Source organism: Bicyclus anynana, chromosome Z (genome assembly GCF_947172395.1).
Source record: "Bicyclus anynana chromosome Z, ilBicAnyn1.1, whole genome shotgun sequence".
Taxonomy (NCBI): Eukaryota; Metazoa; Arthropoda; class Insecta; order Lepidoptera; family Nymphalidae; genus Bicyclus; species Bicyclus anynana.
Window position 1 is genome coordinate 356,026 of NC_069110.1, and position 22,014 is coordinate 378,039.

A 22,014-nucleotide genomic window follows, 5' to 3' on the forward strand; every position below is an offset into this window, starting at 1 on the left:
AAATCAAAGGTTCCTGCGGGATTTGTGAAAACCTAAATTAAACGCGGACAAATAAAATAGAAGAATAAAAATTTTATAAAAGCAATTTTTTTAAATGTATTTAATAAGCTAAGTATTTTTTTCATTTGTTGTATGTGTGTGATTATTTTTAAAATAATGCTGGATAGAGCTGGATTTGGTGCAAGTAAAAATAAATGGAGGAGGAAGAGAGACTGAGACATTTAGCTTGGCAAGTTCGTTCGTAACACTCCCTATGGACCGCGCGGGTCGGGGGGCGTGTAGTGTATGAATGAAAAACCCACGACTTCCCCGCATGCACGATTTCACACCCGTGCAGTTGTTCCCGCACATCATGGGACTGCCATCACCGAACTTGCCAAGCTATAGAAAAATTCTTTTTACAACAAGCTCAAATTGACTCAGGATTTACTACAAATAAAAGACAAATTAACTTGTGTCAAGTTAACAAAGCAGGCTCAATCTCAAATTGGTCTAGTAAGCCCTATTCAATCCTAGGTTCTCTGCACCTGATTAGACTTCATTAATGCATAAACAACATTGTATAATCCACAGTATGTAAAATGTTGCTATTTTGAGATCTAGACAAGACATTTTTCTTTTTTTCAAACTACCTAATCGAACAGTACTTGTAGAGCTTACTGTGCCATGAGAGACTAACATTCTGAATAAGCACGGTATGTATAAAAGTGAATAAATATTATAAATGATCTAAGTGAAGAAATCTAAAAATGATTTAAATGAACTAACTAAAAATGGCTATGTGGTAAATCAGTAGCCGTTGAAGTATGTTCAAGAGGATTACGAGCAAAATCTCTCTATTACTTGCTTGAAGGCCCTGGACGCTCTTGAAATGCAGCAAGCTCTATATTAGAACGTGTATCCATAGCTACTCTAATAGGATCTTACCGAATTTGGCTTAAATAATAATATATTATATATATTTCAATTTCTACAACTTTTAACAAAATTTGTGTATGAAATGTATTGCATATTGGCTTTGCATAACCCATTGTAAGATGCAGTACAGAGTCACCCACTTTAATTCAGTTGTAACAACCAAATAGCACTCTTGATTGAATAATACACTGCAGCTGTCACCTTGAATATATGAATGCCATCAAAAACAACACTTATAAACTATACCAATTCTCACAACACACTTGTTCCACAATAAAATGTTGTGAGATCCAAGTCAGATACTTCATTTATAATGTTTTTCAGATAGCATGGGGACAGTGACAGTTCATTTCACTATTGAAAGTTTGCCACGATTCACGATAATAGTACATATTGTGAACATCATAAGGCAACTGCCACCATACCCATTCTATCTGAAAAATACTTTAGTTCATAATTAAGGGACCTTCTGTCTCAAGTTATTACTTAATTATCTAACCCAACAACATCTTATAGTGACCATAGGAATATAGAAAAACTTAGTTTAACATTAATAACACTAATTAACAGAAACTCAGTTGTAAAATGACATGAGTTCTAGACATGAAGTAAGTGAAATTATGGTACATGTTTAGTTTATGATATCTTTTGATTGAACTAATAATAATTTACTTATATACTAAATATCTAATAACTTGTAAATGAGAGTAAATAGAACTGAATAAATGAAACAGCAACTTCAAAAGAATATTATTTATACCAAAATTAATGGAGCAGGACTTGATGATGAAGTACTGCGGCCAAGCTTATTTTGTACAACCAAATAGAATTGCTGTTTCAGTCTGAAGGGAATGGTTGTTGGTTGGAGATCATACATACATACAGGTACAAGAGGCCAATACATTAACTTGAAAGATAGCATTCCAGAAAAGCACTTGAGAGCCTAAAATTTTGTTTTAAATTAATTAATTAGCAATAAAGCAAAGAAATGCTTTAAGTTGTGGTTATCTCTCAATCAATTTCTGACACTCACACTTTAGCTTTATGCTGTGAAGAAATTTTTACAATGAATGCAATGTATTCAAATAATAATACAAGTTTTACATATTGAACAAAACCAGAGCAAAGTAAACAAAGCAATTATTATACACAACTTTATCAGGGGAGAAATAGTTAGTAAAATTTAAGTTCTGTTTTTATGCATTGCATCTTGATTGCCCTTCTAGCATCTGATCTCAACCATCTACAGAGTGAACACCTTCAAGGAAAGAGTGAATAGGCATCTTGTGGCAAGCTCGCTTTACTGTAAGACTGCAACATTGCCTGCTATCAGGCATGATTTAGACACAAATGCAAGATTATCTTTATAAAAAAATCTTTCTATGCTATTTGTTTATTATATTAAGGGATTTTATTAATTCAAAATATTGCACTGAATAAATTACATAGTAAGTAGACTTGCGTTATACATACATATGTGGAGTGTTTATAAACAATTTTAATTGTTTAATCTAATTTCTTCTCTCAAGTAGGTAATAGTTTTATTGTATACTATATTCAAGATACAATAAACAAAAACATGCTTGGTAAAATTTATTATGCGCTTTTCCAAGGCCTGGGTGTGTTTATAGCCCTCAAAGTATTGATTTACACAAAATATTTCTGTTGACAGCATAGATTAAAAATATTGTTATATTTATTTAGTATAACTTATAATAAAGATGTACTTACACATTCACTGTAAAAATATAGTCATTGTATCCCTAATAACTAATGTTTTGGTTTCACTTAATATTCCATATCCCATAGTATATAGTAGGTTTAGTCAAATTCCACAACATTTCAATAGGAATAATCAATTTCCTGGTAATTACATCGACCAAAATATGGCGGGGAAAACAGTACACACAAAATACACACAGTACACAAAAATACACACTGTTAATCTTGCGAATATCAACATCACTGGCTTTAGAGTGTTTTTAAATGTGGATGATTTTAAAATCTCCAAAAATATAATCACACACTTGTATTGATAATTAAATAATTTTATTGATTTCTAATAGCTAGGTGTGAGTACCAACCTCGCATTCGTTTTCATTACCTGACAAAACACGCTGCATTAAATTATGTAAACTTAATGTTTCTTTGTATTGTTCATAAGATATAAAACGTTTGTTACAGCATCGCGAGCATCCTGTACTTCATGCGACACTACCAGATAGACACATAATCCCAACAGAAGAGTCAAGGTGGCAGGCACAAATTGATTTCATACACCATTACAAATATAGAAAACGTCGTGTGACTGTCTTTCTTCAAACAATCTGACCAAAATAAGTAGCAATAATGTTAGGAATATTAGATTATAGTTACCTAGAGAATATGACTTGAGCAGCTTAGTCCGTGCGCGTGCCACGCATGTCGACAGGAAAATAATGAAATATGGCGGACGTATCGGCAGTGGCACTCGGCAGGCAGACGGGCGGACCATTGACCATAAACAAAAAGCTAAAGCTAGGTAACGGCTTTTGAATTTTGATGATCTGTCAATCGGCATTGCCAACACCTATTCCTCTAACTCCTTCAAAATAGAGCTAAAATTCCCTAAATTAGAGAAAGGTATACAATCACACTAATTTTATTGATCATTTCATAATCAAGATTGATAATTGCAGAATTTAAGAGTGCGCCCACAAATAAATCAAATTAAATAAAATAAAATTTAATAAAATCTATGTGTCTGTATGTGATTTCAAGATAACCGCACGGCAATACCATACTTTTCTTAAAGCAATTTAATGTAAATGAAACTAGAAGCCTGAATTTTCAGTAGGTACCCAAGCAGGTATTGTATATACACGGTTTATTTCATTAAAGAATGAGTATTCTTTTACCAGATTATTCCATTTGAAAGACGTAATAGCCTAGTGAATATGACCTCGCCTTCGATTCGGAGGGCGTAAGTTCGAATCCCGTCTGGGGCATGCATCCTCCTCTAACTTTTCAGTTTTTTATTATTATTCTTTACAAGTTAGCCCTTGACTACAATCTCACCTGATAATCCCTCTCATTCTAAGAGGAGACTCGTGCATATCAGTGAGCCGAATATGGGTTGTTAATTATTGGTGCTAATTGATTCATTCCATTTGAATCTTATATGAAATAATATTGGCCAACAGGAAAAATATTCCTGTAGGCCTTTCATCATTTTTAAACTGGTCCACCTATACAAATGCATACTTCACTGATTAACTTTGATAATCAGTTGTCTTTGCAAATGTGCGCTGTCTTTGAATGTGAATGTCAATGTCATTGACAGTTTTCCTAGAGAGTTTGACAAAATGAAACTGTCAGTTTGACAAAGATAAGTCAATAAATTTGATGCTATCAAGTTGTACAAAAGCGAGTTTAACAATTAGGTTATTTACAGTCATTTCAAATATATTTATTTTACTGTGATTGAGTGAACTGAAACTGCTAAATCTACTTAACCAAAACTACCGTCTTCATCGAATTTGTATGAAGCAGCCTTAAAAATAGCCCCGCATAGAACTTATCTCCACAATTGAAGAATGGACAAAAATTGAGTTGAAATTCCCCGTATTTTGGGAGATTCTCTACAAACTGGCAATGCTGCTGTCAATGTGCTTATTCCATAGACATTGATTATAGACTAGTGCTTCTGTGGTAATGCAACTTGAATATACATAATAAAATATGAAAGATAGACGTAACCACGGAATAAAATATAATCTGTTTAATCATTTTATTTATTTATTAATTTACAACATACAAACAAAACAACAGAGTAGTTCCGTTCATAGATCTTTATGTACTCTGTACCGACTTATATAAATCTACGATGAACTAATACAACATAATATAGTCTTTTTCATGAAAGAAGTCCCCCAGACGCGGCGCTACAGTCGTATTGGCGCATAATGTCATTTGGTAATATCGGTCATATTCATCGATCGTAGATCGTTAGATAGCGAAGCGCCGCGGAATTGCCAATGGTTTCGCACGTTGAGTACGTCATTACTCGTCATGGAAAAATATTGATCAGAAGTGATAAAGTTCTGATTGACTGACCTACACAGTACTGTATGAGTAATCAGTTTAAGAAGTTTGATAGAAAATAATAAAAGAAAAAGTAATGAAATAAAATCACTTTTAATATGTTAAATAATAATATAATTAGTAGGTAAAAACAAAACAATCTGTGAATAATAATTATTGTGTAATTATAAAATAAAATAGCCGCACACCACACTAGGTTACAACAAATTAGTATAGGTATAATTATTTTAAGGGTAATTGCATACGTTTTTGTAATATACTGCCACCTGAAATCACGGGCATGTAGCTCAATAAGTTCGAAGTTTTTGTTAAACGCAAGCTGATAGAGAACGCCTATTATACTGTTAATGATTTTATAAACGATATAAAGGCGTGGATTTGATTTGCACTAAACGATTGTATACTTAGTCCTAGATTGAATTCAATAAACAAAAAATAATAAACCCTGGCTGAGTTTGTTATGGGCTCTTCTCAGACCAAGGTGCGTTTGGAATCCTCATTACTTTAATTTTAAGTATTCGACTAATTATTATCAGCTTTATCTAATATTACCTGGACTCTTCAAAATTGCTTGTATACTAAGCCTAATTGAAATAAATCAATTTTGATTTGTTTTGTGCGCAGTTACTTAAGCATCATAATGAAATCAAAAATTAATTTTCACTACTCTTGCTCAAAAATACTGTCATATTACCACTCCACAGCGGGACTAAACAAGCATTTTAGCCTCTAGAGGCTAAAGTAATTTTGTTTTTTAATCTGTTACGAGTACTAGCCAAGTACTAGCCTACTATAAAATGGAGGAAGTTTTATTCGAAAATAGAATCATTATATTATTTAATTTTCAATTAAAATAAATCATTGAATACTGTACTAAACTATTTTATTTTCTCGCAATCGTAGTGAAAAGCAGAGTGTAACATGTGGGGCTAAACCCATTATAAACTCGGTTTCTACTTAGGCGGCCCTCGCCTTACGTCTCGGGCCCTAAAAATACCTCGTATATAATAGGTCTTTTTAGCCCCTTGTATAACAATCTACTATTATTTATTTAAAAAAAATATTCAATTCAATTTCAGTTTCAAATAATGCAACAGTACCTTAAGTACCTATATATTGTGACATTCAGAAATTAAATTGTTCTGTTTAGTATTTATTCTTTGACTGCTGGCCGCTTGTCCACCTCACGCGCCTCTTCTTCGCCATGGCAAGCCGCTCGAGACGAGTGTTTAAAATAATTCAAATTAAATTGTTTACAAATACTAACGCATGGAAAGTGACACCTTTCACTTTATTCGTGTTGCGGTTTGAGTTTTTACACTTCCAAATAGAACACGACGGATAAATAAGGGATTAAACAAGAAAACAGTTAAATATTTTTTTTAAGTCCACGTCTACTCACAGCATGCGCTTGTTGCGTACTAAGATAAGATGTGCGCGTGCACCTCTTTGAGTAAAGACATACCATTATGCGTTCTTTATTAAGGAGCGGCCCATCTAACGATTTATATCGACGGTCATAGTGTCATGAGTAAGGCGCTGTCAATTTTAGTTCAGGTTTTAGCCGCGGGACTTCTTTCATGAAAAGGACTCTACAGAACTCAAGATAAAAATGTGTTGAAGTTGAACTCACGAGTTACAATTTGGTTACAAACCATGTATAAGTATATCAATGTACTCGTTTACAAATCTGAGACTGTGTATTACTTTTTTTGACTTGAACATATTATATTCAGTTAAGCAGGTACTTGTACCGAATCGTAAATCTATGGTTTATACATTTTTGTGATGTGTTGTTCGCAAAGATCTTCCTTTTGAGTCCAAACACGATTATCTCAGTTTAATTTCCGTCTTATAAAATTTATATCGCCAATGTCACCCGGGCCATTATTAGGTACAAATTTTTTGACTCAATCATCAAAATCGGTTCAGTAGTTTAGGCGCTCCGGTGGAACATATGCGCAAACATTCATACTTAGACTGCCTAAATTATTACCCTGCCTTTTGAGTTTTGGCGTCGCCGTAGTAGGGTAGGAAGCAAGCAGTATTCGCCACAAATATTTAATTACTAGCGGACGCCCGCGTGAAACCCTACTACTACCCCTTCCCTACCCTACCACTACCCCTATCCTTACCCCTAACCTACCCCTACCCTATTATCCTTCACTGCTCTGCCCCTATTGATTGTAGCGTGATGAAAAGTATACTATAATCTGCCCAGGAGTATGAAGAAGCATCAGTATCGACCACTAATCACCCCCTGATAGTTATTTTGAAAATATATTTCATGTACAGAATTGACCTCTCTACAGATTTATTATAAGTAAGTATAGATAGATGAACAATATTAACATGATTTGCCTTTAATCATTGTCTTAGAATTAAATTTTTTAAATTAATTCCGCAACAAAATAATGCTCAACTAATAACTAGGTATTGTATGATGCGAGCAACGATATCATTGGTTGCCTGGCTGCGGGCGAACTCTGCGAAATATAAATTGTACTATGTAGAAATATTGTACGTTGTGCGACTCGGACTTCGCAGACGAAGGCTAGTAGGTAATGAGTAAAATGATTAGACACATTTAAAAACTATACAAGGTTTTAGTAAAATATTCTTTATTACAAACAAGATTCACAGCAATATTTTTTCTGCATTTCTTATAAGCAAAGTGACTATACTAATTATAACAATAGGTACTTTACACAATCTACTTTGAATTTTCCAGACTGCTCTATTGCTTAGTTTAATGCTACTAATCAGCCCAAGTCAGTCGAGGTCTCAAGTTGCTGGAATGGCGACCCCGCATTCGAAAGCACAGTCGTGCACGCAGCTTGTAGGTCGACTCCCCACTAGTTGGACTAACGACATCAAGCAAGTCGCAGGGATTCGCTGGATGCAGGCGGCTCAGGAATGTGATGTTTGAAGTCCCTACGAAAGGCCCATGTCCTGCAGTGGACGTCCATCGGCTGATATGATAATGATTATTCAGCCACACAAGATCGAGTTTGCCTTCAAGTCTTCAGGACGCTTTGGGATGTGGCAGTGAAAAAAATATAGAAACCAAATCTATAACCTATCTTGATGGTAAACTTGAACGTGAGTGGCTGGCGAAATTGCTTCTATTTTAACTCCTACAGTCGCCGTTTATATGGATTGTATCAACACATATACGTACATATATCGCAGGTTATATAAGTGGCTTGCTATACATATTTAAAAAAATGAGTGTGCTTTAAAGCACACGACTGTAGTAAAACTTCTTTGGCTCTCTCTCTCAACGTGCGTTCGCCGCCCCATAACACTTCTCGCAACACACTCGCCAACTTACTCTCCAACATGCGTGCGTAAATAAGTTTCACTTCAAAAATAAAATAATATATCAAAGAGAAACATGAAATAAAACCGGCCAAATGCGTGTCAGGCCACGCGCAGTGTAGGGTTCCGTAAAATAAACGATCAGTTTAATCCCCTTATGTAATACACAAAAAATACCGATAACGACACCCCACATCATAGAATAGATAAAAAAAGTTCACGCAGGGACCACACTTTGCACGCAGGGACCAAACCAAACCAAAAGATTTTTTTTCAATTTTTCTTTTTACCACTTTATAGACGTAATTAATATTTTAGGTTTTTCAGACAGTGCTGTTTCATGTAGTTCTGTCAGAAACGGCTTAAATTAAGTTAACACCGGCTTAGTACTGATCAGAAGGTAGGCCATAGGTACGATGTTACTTTTCGCTTTTCCGTTTAGTGGGTAGGTTAATCTTTGTGTTGGAAGTTGGTTGAATTTTTATTTATTTTTTAATTTACTTACTCATGCTAATTTACAGCTTTCATACTCGTCTACGGACGACGGACGGACGTGGCGAAACTATATGGGTTCCTTGTGGACTACGGAACCCTAAAAAGGTAGCGGTTAGTAGTGCCATCACTCGTATCTGACTTGCTTTTGTTCCCCGATTTCTTGGGCCATTTTACTTCGATTCATAATAGTACAAGATCCGTATTAGAAACGATCTTCACCAGATGAAAAGTTGTCTTGTTAAAAAAGGTTGCCTGAAAATTTCTATGTAACTATTTATTCTTTAAAACCTATAATATAATATTTTAGTTAAGAAAAATTTTAATAAAAAAAATTCAACCGACTTCCAACTCAAAAAATAACTAACTAAAAAGCAAAAAATAACATTCTAACTATGTGCTACCTTCTGATCAGTTTGAAGGCGGTGCCAAGCCAGTGATGTTTTAATTAAACACGGTTAAACTACAAAATTTATGTGGTTCTTTCAGAAACAGCTTTAATTAAAACACGACACGGGCTTGGCACCGCCTTCAAACTCATCAGAAGGTAGCACATAGTTAGAATGTTATTTTTTGCTTTTTAGTTAGTTATTTTTTGAGTTGGAAGTCGGTTGAATTTTTTTTATTAAAATTTTTATTTTTTTATTTTTAGTGTTAGCATACCTATTGCGTGTGTACAGTCACAACCTATCTAAGTGTAAAGTTCTTATCAATACAAAATTATCAAGTCCAAACACAAGGTAGCTACTGTGAGCCGTCGAGGAGATCTCTTCACTGTGCTTCGTCTTCATCGCCAGACCCTTAATATAGTCACATTCCATCTAGGTGAAAAGTTCTCATCAATACAAATTTATCAAGTCCAAACACAAGGTAGCTACTGTGAACCGTCGAGGAGTTCTCTTCACTGTCCCTCGTCTTCATCATCAGACCCTTAATACAGTCGCAATCCATCTAGGTGGAAAGTTCTCATCAATACAAATTTATCAAGTCCAAACACAAGGTAGCTACTGTGAACCGTCGAGGAGTTCTCTTTACTGTCCCTCGTCTTCATCACCAGACCCTTAATACAGTCACAACCCATATAGGTGGAAAGTACTCATCAATACAAATTAATCAAGCCCAAACAAAAGGTGATTGCTGTAAATCCTTGATGAGTTCCATCGTCTGTGTTTCGGCTCCATCATCAGACCAACTCCAAACCTTCATAAAGTTGTAGTGGTTTAAAATACCTTATGGAAACACTAACAAACGCACTAGCCGTCTCTACAACTTTCGAAAGTTCCCCTCAATTTCTCCAGGATGCCATCATCAGCTCCTGACATGAAAAAAATGGGACCACCCTGGAAGTAAACCCTTCAAAACAAAAAAAGAATTTTCAAAATCGGTCCATAATTGACGGAATTATCGCTGGACATACATAAAAAAAAAAAAAAAAAAAAAAAAACATACATACAGCCGAACGTAGAACCTCCTCCTTTTTGGAAGTCGGTTAAAAAACCAGTTGCATTCCTTTTTTATATCTACTCTACCTTACTAGAAGCTACACTCTTATTTATTTTTCATAAGAATTTTCGAAGCACATTGAAATCATATTGTAGTACATAGGTACCACATGATATGAATTACGATGTTTAGTGTCACAGAAAGAACGCTAAAGGTCGCTCTGTGCATGAACATTATTAATCAAATGATATATAATTTAGCGCTCTTTTTGTGTTATATACCTAGTAAATATTTATATAAGTAGTTATACAATATAAATTGACATCAGCAAAACTCCAGTTTTAGGAGCTACACGCACTCAAATACATTCATATCATGGATTCCTCGGTTTCATCCAACTGTTTGTACGTATGAACAGTGAGCGATCGATTATAAAATCAATAGCCCTGCAATCTGCACTACACCTTGGTCAAGAGAGCAACAACTGTTTCAAACATTGACCTTGTGTAATAGCTTGGCAACTTCGTTCGTAACACTCCTGATGTTCGGCGCGGGCCGGGGGGCGTGTAGCGATGAATGAAAACCCCACGATTGATGCACGTCACTTCCCTGCACGCACTTTCTCCCTGTCGCCCGCATATCATGGAAGCGTTATCAACAAACTTGCCAGACTATAGTCTCTGGATTAAATGCAGTCCATTAGGCCTAGCAATACAAAATGACAATTGTCAATTCGTTACTCTCTCTCTCTTTGGTTATGTTGGGTTGAAAGAGATAAGACTGCGCTAACTCCGCCGCTGTTGGTCGACATCAATGGCGTAGCTACCCAAGGGCTAGGCGGTGCAATGCCCCGGGCCCCTCAAGCTGCGGAGGCTCTAATCCTTACCAGAAAATCGCGATCGAACTGAACTTGGAAATTTTGTAAACGTAAAAGAGCTGATGATAAAGTAGCTTAGAATTTTTATGTGTTTGTCATCGATCTCCTATTAAAAAGTGAACGCACAATCCGCGAGCAAAAAAACGTCCCCACTCAATGAGTGCCAAACACAACTTCTTGGCACTCAATTCAAGTAGTTGCATTTGCAAATTCAACCTTAAACTCAATCCTCAAGGTTGAATTTGCTCTGAATTTAGGATTTTATTAAATATTGGACTATATTTACAATTTTCTTTACCAATAATTCTAAAACTGTCAAAGCAAAATTGGCCAGTTTTAAAGTGAAATTTTCTACATGATTGTGCGTCCTTTTATAGGTCAATGGTGTTTGTATATAAATAATATTTTTATTTATAAAACCCAACCAGTTTATAGTAGTGGTAGTAATATTTTTATTTGCGCCAGGGCTCTTGGTTACCTAGCTACGCCACTGGTCGACATTTGTCTTTTCTCTTCCCCAGTCAATCATGTCGTGACTTGTGGAGCGCATGTTAGGCCTACAGGTCGCCATATTGTAGACTATTGCTAAGTTTATGAGCTAGAGAATGATAGTTACTGTTAAAGTCTTATTAAGATTCGGGATTTGCTATGTTTTTCTCCTGGTTCTAAACTACCTTTCTACCAAACCGTTTTTGATTTATAAGTGTTGCAACAAACCCGACTTTCTTATATATATATATATATATATAAGAAAGTCATGGTATGGTATACATGGTAGAAAGGTAGTTTAGAACCAGGAAAATAACATAGCAAATCCCGAAAATCTCTTTATTTTTCGATTTACCCTACCATAACTCTTTCAACACAATGCTATTATGTATGCTTTTTTACTTTAGTAATTTCTGAAGTAAATCTAATCCACGATCTCATTTAATTCGTTGCTTAAGCGTGCGCGAAAAAGTTGGAAACATCCTACGTAGGTTGTCATTGTCATATGCATTTTAAGCTATCATTTTTGTTCATTTTGTGAGAAATCTTTACCCTTCATTAATTGGGCCTCCCAACAAATTTTGATACGTGGCCCCTCGAAGTCTGTTTCTTTACAGATTCTATGCATAGATTGTTCTCGACATACAGGACATCAGGATATGTGTGGTCAGATAATATATTCCACATCGTTACATATAACCGTCTTAACACATACACGAGTATGTAGGAATGAAATCTTTGGTCACCTTAATACAGCGCAGGCGCTGAAACGAAGCCACTTCACATGTCAAAGAAGAAAGAATCACTCTCCTTTACATTTTTCAATTCTCTAGTCAATGCTTTATGCTATTACAATTCCAATTGCTATAATTACTACTAAATATTATTGCTGCTTTAGAATATATCCTACTTTATACTAAGTGCGCTTGTGCACTCGTCTTTCAGAGACAAAATTGTACAAATCATTTTAAATTACTAACTACTTATTTTTGAGATTTTACATTTGAAGACTTATCAACCTTTTAGTGTTGTTAATGTGAGATACTCGTATGACCGGAATGTTTTATACATGTACTTACAGCGGTAGGTCAGTGAGTAGTCTCAACGTTGCTAATTAGATAAAAAACTGAAGATTAACTGTTGCCAAATTATGTTAATGAACTTCCGTCGTCTCCATCTGGACCACAAAGGACTTCGGAGTGGAAAGCGATAAACAGGCTCGGAAAGTACTAGTGCACAAGCGGTAAATTATACTATATTTTGTACGAATATCTCACAAATGTGGTACAAACGACGCTGATTTACTAGCAACATTTGAATTTTTATAAATGCCCGTCCTTATAACACTACTAACATTAAAAAAAAAATGTAAATAAAAATCACCTAAATCTCACACTATCAGACATTGAAAGTATTGAAAGCAAAACATTAGCCATCTCTGCAAATTCAGCGTGATGACGTGCTTTTTTCCGATTAAACTTGATTACAGACAGCTTTATTGCTACTACAGTTACAAAATAAGAGGCACTTAATAAACATATTGACCTGTCATCGTCTGGAGTATATTACCTTCTTTATATAATAATATAAAAATAATGAGTAATCTCCATCAGGTGTTTAGATCAAATAAATTACTCTATTTATTCCTGCTCTAGCGAATATGTCAGGCAAACTAAATAAATATTGGCCATATTACTACATTTAAATTTACACCAGCTGGCCTATTCACTATTTTTGTCTTTATTATCATTATTAAAATAAACATCAACACAATTGACAAAATGTCATTAACATACCGTGTGGTATCCACTAGTAAGCACCGGTTGACATTTGTTACATATTATGTCAACTAACATACGTCATACATAAAGATAGTGAATTAACCTGCTGTTTGGCATACATCAATACTAATAATTTGGCTTAATTATCACCAACTCTGGCTGATGAATAACCAATACAATGGACATCATAACTTTACTTAACTATAAACATTTCACAATTAAAATGTAATATGTAACAATAGTTATGTTAGAAATTTGATAAATAATATAAAATGCACTAGGCAATAAATTGCTTTTTTATGGTAAAAAATTTGTGACAATTTGAATGATATGTTTTGTTGTCAATATAATTTAAACATATGAATAAGATGCACATTATTGCTTGCTGTACACGAGTATGCTTGTATACATTACTTACACTACATTACAATGGTAATGGTATGGTATAACATGTACCGTATATCTTACGATAGTTAAACGTTAGTGTTAAAAAGTAAGTGGAAAGTGTCATATTCATACATAATTACATATTATATGTATATAGAAGCGGCTTGATTTTAAAATGATTAAAATAATATAAAATATGCAGAAATTAAATAAAAATAATTATTTTTTTGTTATATTTTGACAAATATTAAGTCTTGTATGTACCACTTATATAAGTTAAGTTGAATGAAAGAAATAAATAATTATTGCATAGATTACATCGTTAAGTTGATTGAGTATTATATTTTACTAAATTGAATACTGTAAACAGTACTTATCATTATAGAAGAGTATTATTACACGTCTGTAAATAAATAGTAAATATAAAGAAGCCAAAATAACTATTTAGAATAAACAATCTGTGTCAACCATTGTGTTGAGTTGACAGACATTATGAACTGATGAACTAAGAGAGATAAAACTGTAACTGGAATTTGTTGTGGAACCCTAAAAAAGTTTTATTTTAAATGCTTGTAAAAATATTTTAGTAATACATAGTTTTCTTTAAGAAAAATGTTACAATATTATAAGGACTAAAGAATATGTTATGGTTGTTTGTATAAAATAACCAAGATTTATATTTTGTACGAATTTATCACAAAGTTCTAAATATGTGTGTTGTGTGCACATATGTGTGGAGTCAGACGAACGTGTGCAGTCATAAAAACAAGTCTGGTTCCACTCACGTCATGGGACCATTGTGCGCGCTGACACTCGGACACCCGGACACCCGGACACTCGTGTATTTGACTTAGGGATGATCGACATTCATCGACGTTGAATAAACATCGATGTTTTAACATCGATGGGTTGACTTCGATATCATCGAAACAGCGATGTTACTTGAATAAAGTATCGAAACGTCAATTATTCTTTTGGGCGCGGTCTAGCGTGCAGTAGGTGTACTAGCTTCACCTAAATATTGCATAGCCATTAGTGTCCCTAAAAAATACTGGGAATGTTATTTGAGAGTTATATTTTCTTAAAGAGTGCATTTATGTAATAATTAAAACTTTTCATAAATATAATACAGTTTTATTTGTTTCTAAAAACATTGCTGTTTTAGAAATATCGATGTCTTTCGATCGATATTTATCGTACATCGATACTTTTGACTCGATGTTAACATAGATGTTTTTTCTAATATCGATCATCCCATTGCAGTACCTGTATAAGCGCATTGATGGGACGGCGACGAGCGACGACTGTGTGCACGGCGGCTCACTGTGTGTACGTAACGCACACTCATCCGAGGCGTGCGCGTCTAATGAGTCGGACCAAATCTCGGGAGTATCTCCCATAACTCAAGAGGTTATATCGTTTACCGAAAATCAATTAAAAATGTTCAAGGAACAGGTGTTCTAAAATTAATATTCTCGGAGTAAATAATATTTTTTTTTGTAAATACTCATAGATCTTAAAATGTTTCCCTTATACACATCCTCATAATTATGATGCATTTTAAAATGCAAGGATAGACAAAGGCGTGTGTTACATGGACAGTCGGAATAACCATGTATGAAAACATAAAATTAAAAAAAAATATTAACGTCTTGAAGTTATGGAAAATACTCTCGAGCACCCTGTATATATGAAATCTCACAAGACCTCGTGCAACTCCCTGTGTTGAAAAATCAGAATATCAAGAACCCTTTAAGCTTTACCCGCACTTCAATATAATAACAGGGCCTCCTCGGGATCGGTTCGTCCGTCGTCCGGTCGGATGAGTGTGTAAGCAGCTCGCTCCCGCGCTCGTCACACGACGTGCACCGCGCTGAGCGCGTGCGGCGGCGCGTGCGGCGGCAGCAGCGCGAGGAAGCGCTGCAGCTCGGGGTAGTACTCGGCGCAGGTCCACGTGTCGTCGTGCGCGCCGGGCAGCGCGGCGAGGCGGCTGGCGGCGGCGCCGCAGCGCACGAGCAGCGCGCGCCCCATGCTCGGCGGGACCAGCGCGTCCGCCGAGCCGCACACCACCAGCGTCGCGCAGCGGACCGCGCGCATCTTGCTCAACGACATGTACTGTGACATACAAATGTGCGTGTCAGCTCCGACGCACGAATGGAGTTTACTCTTTCAGATCGACCTTTTTTTTTAATCCACAAGTTAGCACTTATGGTTAGTTATGATGCAATCTAAGATGGAAGCGGGGTACTTGTTAGGACTAGGATGAAATCCACTCTTGTCGGTTTCTACACGACGTCGTACCGGAACGCTAAATCGCTTGGCGGTACGTCTTTGTCAGTAGGGTGGTCACGGCCGAACCTCACCTGGACCAATTATGAAAACTTCAATCAGCCCAGCCAGGGATCGAACCCAGGACGTCCGTCTTGTAAATGCACCGCGCATACCAATGCGCCACGGAAGCAGTCTAAATAGGTGTATATTGCCCCGTATACACTATGTACGTCTCAATACTCACACCTGAAAAAGTGCGCAGAACAGGTTGCGCACAAAAAACGTAACGCTGTCATTCGTTCATCGTTCGTGCATAGGTTAAACAAAGGACCAAAGAGGGAGTTAGTATGAGTTAATAGTGAGAATAAAGTATAAGTTAAAGGAGATAAACCATTGTGGTGTGGCAACTTCGTCCGCAGGGCAAGTCCTGTGCCGCCTGTTCGCAATGAGACCAAATTTATATCGTTTGTTGATCAAGGCCTTCTTCTTCAAGGTGTCTTTTTGCTAAAGAACAGATTCTATAGAGACTGTCTTATGGGGCCATTAACTTCTTTACTATTGGATGAGTACTTGGTCGACGAGTGTTGAGTAAAAATTACCAGGCAGCTCCAACTGTCCATTGTTTCATCAGTATCAAAAACAAGGAAGCTGGATTCGGCTAAAATAGTTCTATGGTTTCTTCGCATGTTGCTCTGAGATCCAGCTGTCTGGTTTCCCGGCCTCCTCCTGAATCAAGGGTGAATCCTCAAGGGTGAATCCTCGGTCGGTGTGTGTGTGTAACAGAACTTCCTGATGTGGACAAATGAAGCAATTTAGTTTGATAAAGTACCCTCACCTTATTTTTGTGGCAGAACATTGGTAGCCAGCTGAGGCACTTCCACTTAAGGATCACGCGAGCCATGTCTGGTATACTGGTGAAGGTATTTTCCACGATGAGCGCCCAAATCCGATCACGATACTCAGGGCGGGATGCCAGGTCGATGGCGACGGCGCCTCCTGTGTCACATCACATGTATATTGTATATATGTACATACAATGAGCCTCATATACAAAAAGCATCTCTCAGGTTGTACTCGTATTATGTTTGAAGTAAAACTTTTTTTTGACTTGTTATGAAGTCAAAAAAAAGTTTTACAAAAAGTACAATTTCATTTAAGTTTTTTTTTTATTCTTATAAGTTAGCTCTTGACTACAATCTCACCTGATGGCAAGTGATGATGCAACCTAAGATGGTAGCTGCCTAACTTGTTAGGACGAGCATGAAAATCTTACACCTTTATTTCGGTTTCTTCACGACATCATACGGGAACGCTAAATCGCTTGGCCGCAAACTCCCACCAGCCAACATAGTTTTAAAAGCAGATGCACCAACTGTGGCTGAAGGACAGTCCACCACCATGGTTTATCCCGTTCATAGATATTTCTGACTCAACATTGTGAGCCATACATGTGCCTATATTATCCTAATTCTTAATAGATAAGAGTGCAAATTACGTGTCACATTGTTTGCTTAAGTAACTTAGGAGTCCATCGAGGGATGTACTTCTAAGTTACTCAAGCAATTTTAAACAGTGTGTGCACTTGACCCATTAGATATCTGCTCATCAAGTATCTTAATATAATTGGCAGAATAAAACTTTCATAAATACTAACCAAGAGATCTGCCAAATACAATGATTTGCGAGTGGTCTATATCACTTCTCTGCATAATGTATTCAAAGGCGCTCTGGGCATCAATGTAAAGGCCTTGTTCTGATGGACTACCTTCAGAGAGACCATAGCCTCTGTATTCCACTAGCAGCACATTAATGTTTAATTTGTGATAAAACCCAGAAACATTCGCCAATCTGAAATAAATATTCACATATTATATTTATGTGGGAGGACTATCATTATGAAGAACCACAGTATATAAGTGAATAAAAATGGGACCTAACAAATAACTAAAAATGACATGATGAATGAGCTTGTACCCTGTAGAAGATTATTAGCTAAATTTCTCTATAACTTGCATGAAGGCCTTGACTTCACTAGAACTGCAGCAAGTTCTTTAGTAGAATGGGTGTTAAAAGCTCTAATATTTACCAAATTTGGTTAATATTAGGTGTGGAGAAGGGGAGTGTGAATTGATCATCAAGGATAATAATATAACCCTTCATATGTTAGTCGCAAGTCCAAGTTTTTGGAGTAAATCCATGGAATGCCAAGATATATCTCACTCTGCCTTGTAGAGAGTGTAGTAGAGAGTAATGCAATAAGTTTTATATTAAAACTGATATCTAAAGCTTCTCGTTCTAACAGGTTTCTGTTCGATTTGGCTGTGCATGGAGAACAGCAATAGCAGTAAAGGTGCGGACATTATATTTTGAAGAAGCTACAGATATTATATAGTGCAGATATTATACCTTACACCCATTGGCTTTGGCGGTTTTAAGTCCTGGGCTCCTTTCAGAATATTTTTGTCTGCCACATAATGGACCTAACACCTATATGGTGTATTCATAGAATGCTACAAGTAGTAAATGTTGAAATTGTTTGGAAAAGTGGAATATGTCCATTCTAGATATAGAAATAGCAGCATCTTCTGAGATTTTAAAATGCTTTTTAAATGAAATAACTGCTTACTGTATTATGGAATACATACAATGTATGAGGCCACGCACTATAATAAACTTACTAAAAATATAACTGTGATTTATTTATTTACTCTTTTTATGATATTTTACAACCTGCTTGGCCTGACTATAATTTATGCTGCTCTAGCAGGTTCGTACTAAATTTGGCAGGAAGAGCAATATACAGCAAAGGTATGTGTTAAACAGAACACCTAAACCTACAACTGGGACCCAAGTCCCCAGATCTGCTTAGGGCTTTTCTCCCTGCCACACAATGCTTGGGCTTTTTTTTTATTATTTACAATTTACTTGACTACAATCTCACCTGATGGTAAGTGATGATGCAATCTAAGATGGAAGCGGGCTAACTTGTTAGGAGGTGGATAAAAATTCACATATCCTTTCGGTTTCTACACGACATCGTACCGGAACGCTAAATCGCTTGGCGGTACGTCTTTGTCGGTAGGGTGGTACCTAGCCACGGTCAAAGCCTCCCACCAGCCAGACCTGAACCAATTAAAAAAACCTCAATCGGCCCAGCCGGGGATCGAACCCAGGACCTCCGTCATGTAAATCCACCGCGCATACCACTGCGCCACGGAGGCCGTCAAGAAAGCTAGGTTTTATTATTTTCAAGAATTGTTGAACATAATAAGTTTCTGTTTAAAAATTATTTTTTTGCCTTTAATACACTTTTGGATTTAAGTTGAGTTTTATTTTTCGGTTTAAAGATATTTATTTCTGCAAAAAAGAACGTACTGTTCACTTAACTAAGAGTTAACATATCGTCATATTTGCAAACAGCATGCATTATTGTAACAAAATTTTAATCACATTGTTTTTTCAATATTTTGTCCAAGTTTGTGAGGATGTAGGATTTAATCGATTTCTTGAATGCTTTTATGTTGTTTAACTCCTTAATGGAGTTTGGCAGATTGTTATATAGCTGAGCACTCTCACATAATATGTTTTTATTTCCATAGGTTTTTGTCCGTGGTCACCAAATATTGATTTTATATTTATTCCTGAGATTGAGTTTGTTAGTCCTATGCTTAAATGTTATAGTAGAATGTAGTGTGTTGGTCATAATTTTTTTAATTATGAGACAGGTATTGCATGTGTATAGTTGCGTGATATTGAATAGTTCTTAATTTATTTAAGTTAGTTTTTAATTATTATTCATACATCAATTTACAGAATTACAAAACCTGTGAAGTAAAACCTCTAGCACACTTGATTGGGTAAGTAATCTGGTGAATGTGAAACTGTACTCTGGTGAGGTGTACGGATGTTGAGAGGGAGAGCTAAAGAAGTTTTACTTCAATTGTGCTTCAGAGACTTTTTTATTTTAAACTTACCTCTGGCCCATATTTCCAGCATTTCCATGAAAGAAGATCATGGATGGTTTGCGATGGCTATCATTGGCTTGCAATATGAGAAACATGTGTATTTTGAATCCATCTTTAGTTTTAATCTTGATGCTTTCATAAGGCAATTTGAAGGTACTTGGCTGCAGTACAAACACACGCGAGTCTGGCGGGTCGTTGGGGTAATACAGCAGCAGGTCTTGTGCATTGTACAATATACCTGCACAAATGCAATATACTAAATAATGTGCATATAAATTGCATCCATATTACAGTATTTTTAACCAACTTCATTTTTAAATATAAACATACACCATAGGTCTTTTTATTTTAACACTGGAGTAAACTGTTCTCATTCAATCTTAGGTACAGGTTAAACTGCCAATCCATTAGTAAGCTACCGAAATTTAACCTTTAGCTATGGACGTGTGGTCTTACAGGCCGCTTACAGTTTGTAATGTATGTGTCTAACCCCCTCCACGCACTTCTCACTACTGAGGCGCTTAGTAGCTTCGGCTTCTGTGCCGAGGCAACTGCTGAGATGGATAGTTGTGTCATCAGGAGAGTTATTAAGTTTCAAACTTTGAAGGTGTCTGCCAGACTCCATGTCCATATTTCCCATATAAAAAATCTGAGAAAAACAGAGCAATAAGAAGCGATATTTCAGTCAAAGATGGCTCAGATGACGATATATCACTATCAGTAATCTGAAGATCACAATTTAAATAGTACTACAGTAAATTTTGATACAAATGGGAAAATTTTCCATCTTCTAACAGAGTTAGACAGCAACAGCTCAATACAAAACTACCAATAATTTTGTTTATAGTGGGCCATTATCAAAATTTTCATGTCCAATATTATAAAAAACTAGCTGATGCCGCGTGGTTTCACCCGCGTGGTTCCCGTTCCCGTAGGAATACGAGGATAATGTATAACCTTCTTTGATAAATGGGCTATCTAACACTGAAAGAATTTTCAAATCGGACCAGTAGTTTCTGAGGTTAGCGCGTCCAAACAAACAAACTCTTCAGCTTTATAGTATTAGTATAGATATTTAATCTTAAATGTGTTTAGTACTCATTAGATTAAAGGATAGAAGTGTTGACAAAGTTCGAGAAGTTTAAAAATTTTGAGTTCAAGACTCAAATATTAATCTCAAGGAAATTAACAGTGAAAATTGCCTCTAATGTTTAATACTCTTAATTGTGTATGAAAATGACTAATTAAGTTCAACTAAATGGTTCTTTCTTTAGATTCATACAATCTGAATGTAATCAAAACTATAACTTTTTAATTAATGAATTCAACCTTAAATGATAGTGGTCTGTGAGACCGCGCGTCCATAGGAGTGTTACAAAAAAATAACGTCAGAACTTAAAGGTTAATTAGTTTATACGAAAATACATACCTATTATTCCTAAAATTAGACTCACTAAAGCTACAATAAAGCCATAGAACCAAAATATTAAGAAACTGCCAAATAATGTAAATGTAGACACAACCCATAGCCTGTAAAGTAACGCACGTAGTATGTTATACATTATCTAGATCTTTCAACTTTCCCATTTATTAACATGTTTTTGATATGTAATATTTGGAATTATATTTTTTAAGCTATACTAAATAATTGACTAATAAAAACATTAAACTGAAACGGTCAATTTGGTACTACTGTAATCGGCATCCGTAACTGTCGAAAATAGAAGTAGCATAAATTATATTATATAATTTATTTACATGTAAAAAGTAGTAAATGGTAAAAGTTCAGAACAAAATTTATCTCAAAATCAAAAGGCCATTAGCCAATTCACCAATAAAATTAAATTGTAAACATGTTGAAGGAATTCTAAATTTGACACTGACGTCTGGCCTGACACAGAAAACGTAAGTCCTATGCATAGAGTAGAATGTATTTAAATAGGGAATAGAATCATAGCTCTGGACATAGACAATCAAACAAACAAAG

At 35.7% G+C, this 22,014-nt stretch overlaps 2 protein-coding genes across 8 annotated transcripts in view; both read right to left on the bottom strand.

Moving 5' to 3' along the window:
• LOC112053753 (GRB10-interacting GYF protein 2) overlaps window positions 1-3,430 on the bottom strand; it is a 62,653-nt gene extending 59,223 nt beyond the window's left edge. For all 6 annotated transcript variants that reach the window (XM_024093292.2, XM_024093296.2, XM_024093295.2 and 3 more), the window contains exon 1: window positions 3,295-3,430. In XM_024093292.2, coding sequence (XP_023949060.2) covers window positions 3,295-3,412 — 118 coding nt within the window. In that variant the 5' untranslated portion in view covers window positions 3,413-3,430. The remainder of the gene's footprint in view (window positions 1-3,294) is intronic.
• Window positions 3,431-7,587: 4,157 nt separating this feature from the next.
• Window positions 7,588-21,942, bottom strand: LOC112053752 (protein ABHD13). 2 transcript variants are annotated; one of them, XM_024093290.2, is made up of 6 exons: window positions 21,786-21,942; window positions 21,457-21,557; window positions 20,037-20,265; window positions 17,717-17,910; window positions 16,898-17,058; window positions 7,588-15,906 (listed from the first exon to the last, which is right to left on the bottom strand). In XM_024093290.2, coding segments are annotated over exons 1-6 (948 nt in total). In that variant the 5' UTR covers window positions 21,788-21,942; the 3' UTR covers window positions 7,588-15,645. The 2 variants fall into 2 exon arrangements, with proteins under 2 accessions (XP_023949058.2, XP_023949056.2); XM_024093288.2 differs by having other exon boundaries at window positions 21,457-21,938.
• Window positions 21,943-22,014: the final 72 nt, after the last annotated feature.

Coding starts and splice junctions, on each gene's coding strand:
- LOC112053752 (XM_024093288.2), bottom strand. CDS start 21,589: ATGTATAACATACTACGTGCGTTACTTTACAGGCTATGGGTTGTGTCT. Junction 20,266..21,456: donor TCTAATTTTAGGAATAATAG/GTATGTATTTTC, acceptor GCATTTGTGCAG/GTATATTGTACAATGCACAA. Junction 17,911..20,036: donor GCTGGAAATATGGGCCAGAG/GTAAGTTTAAAA, acceptor TATTTATTTCAG/ATTGGCGAATGTTTCTGGGT.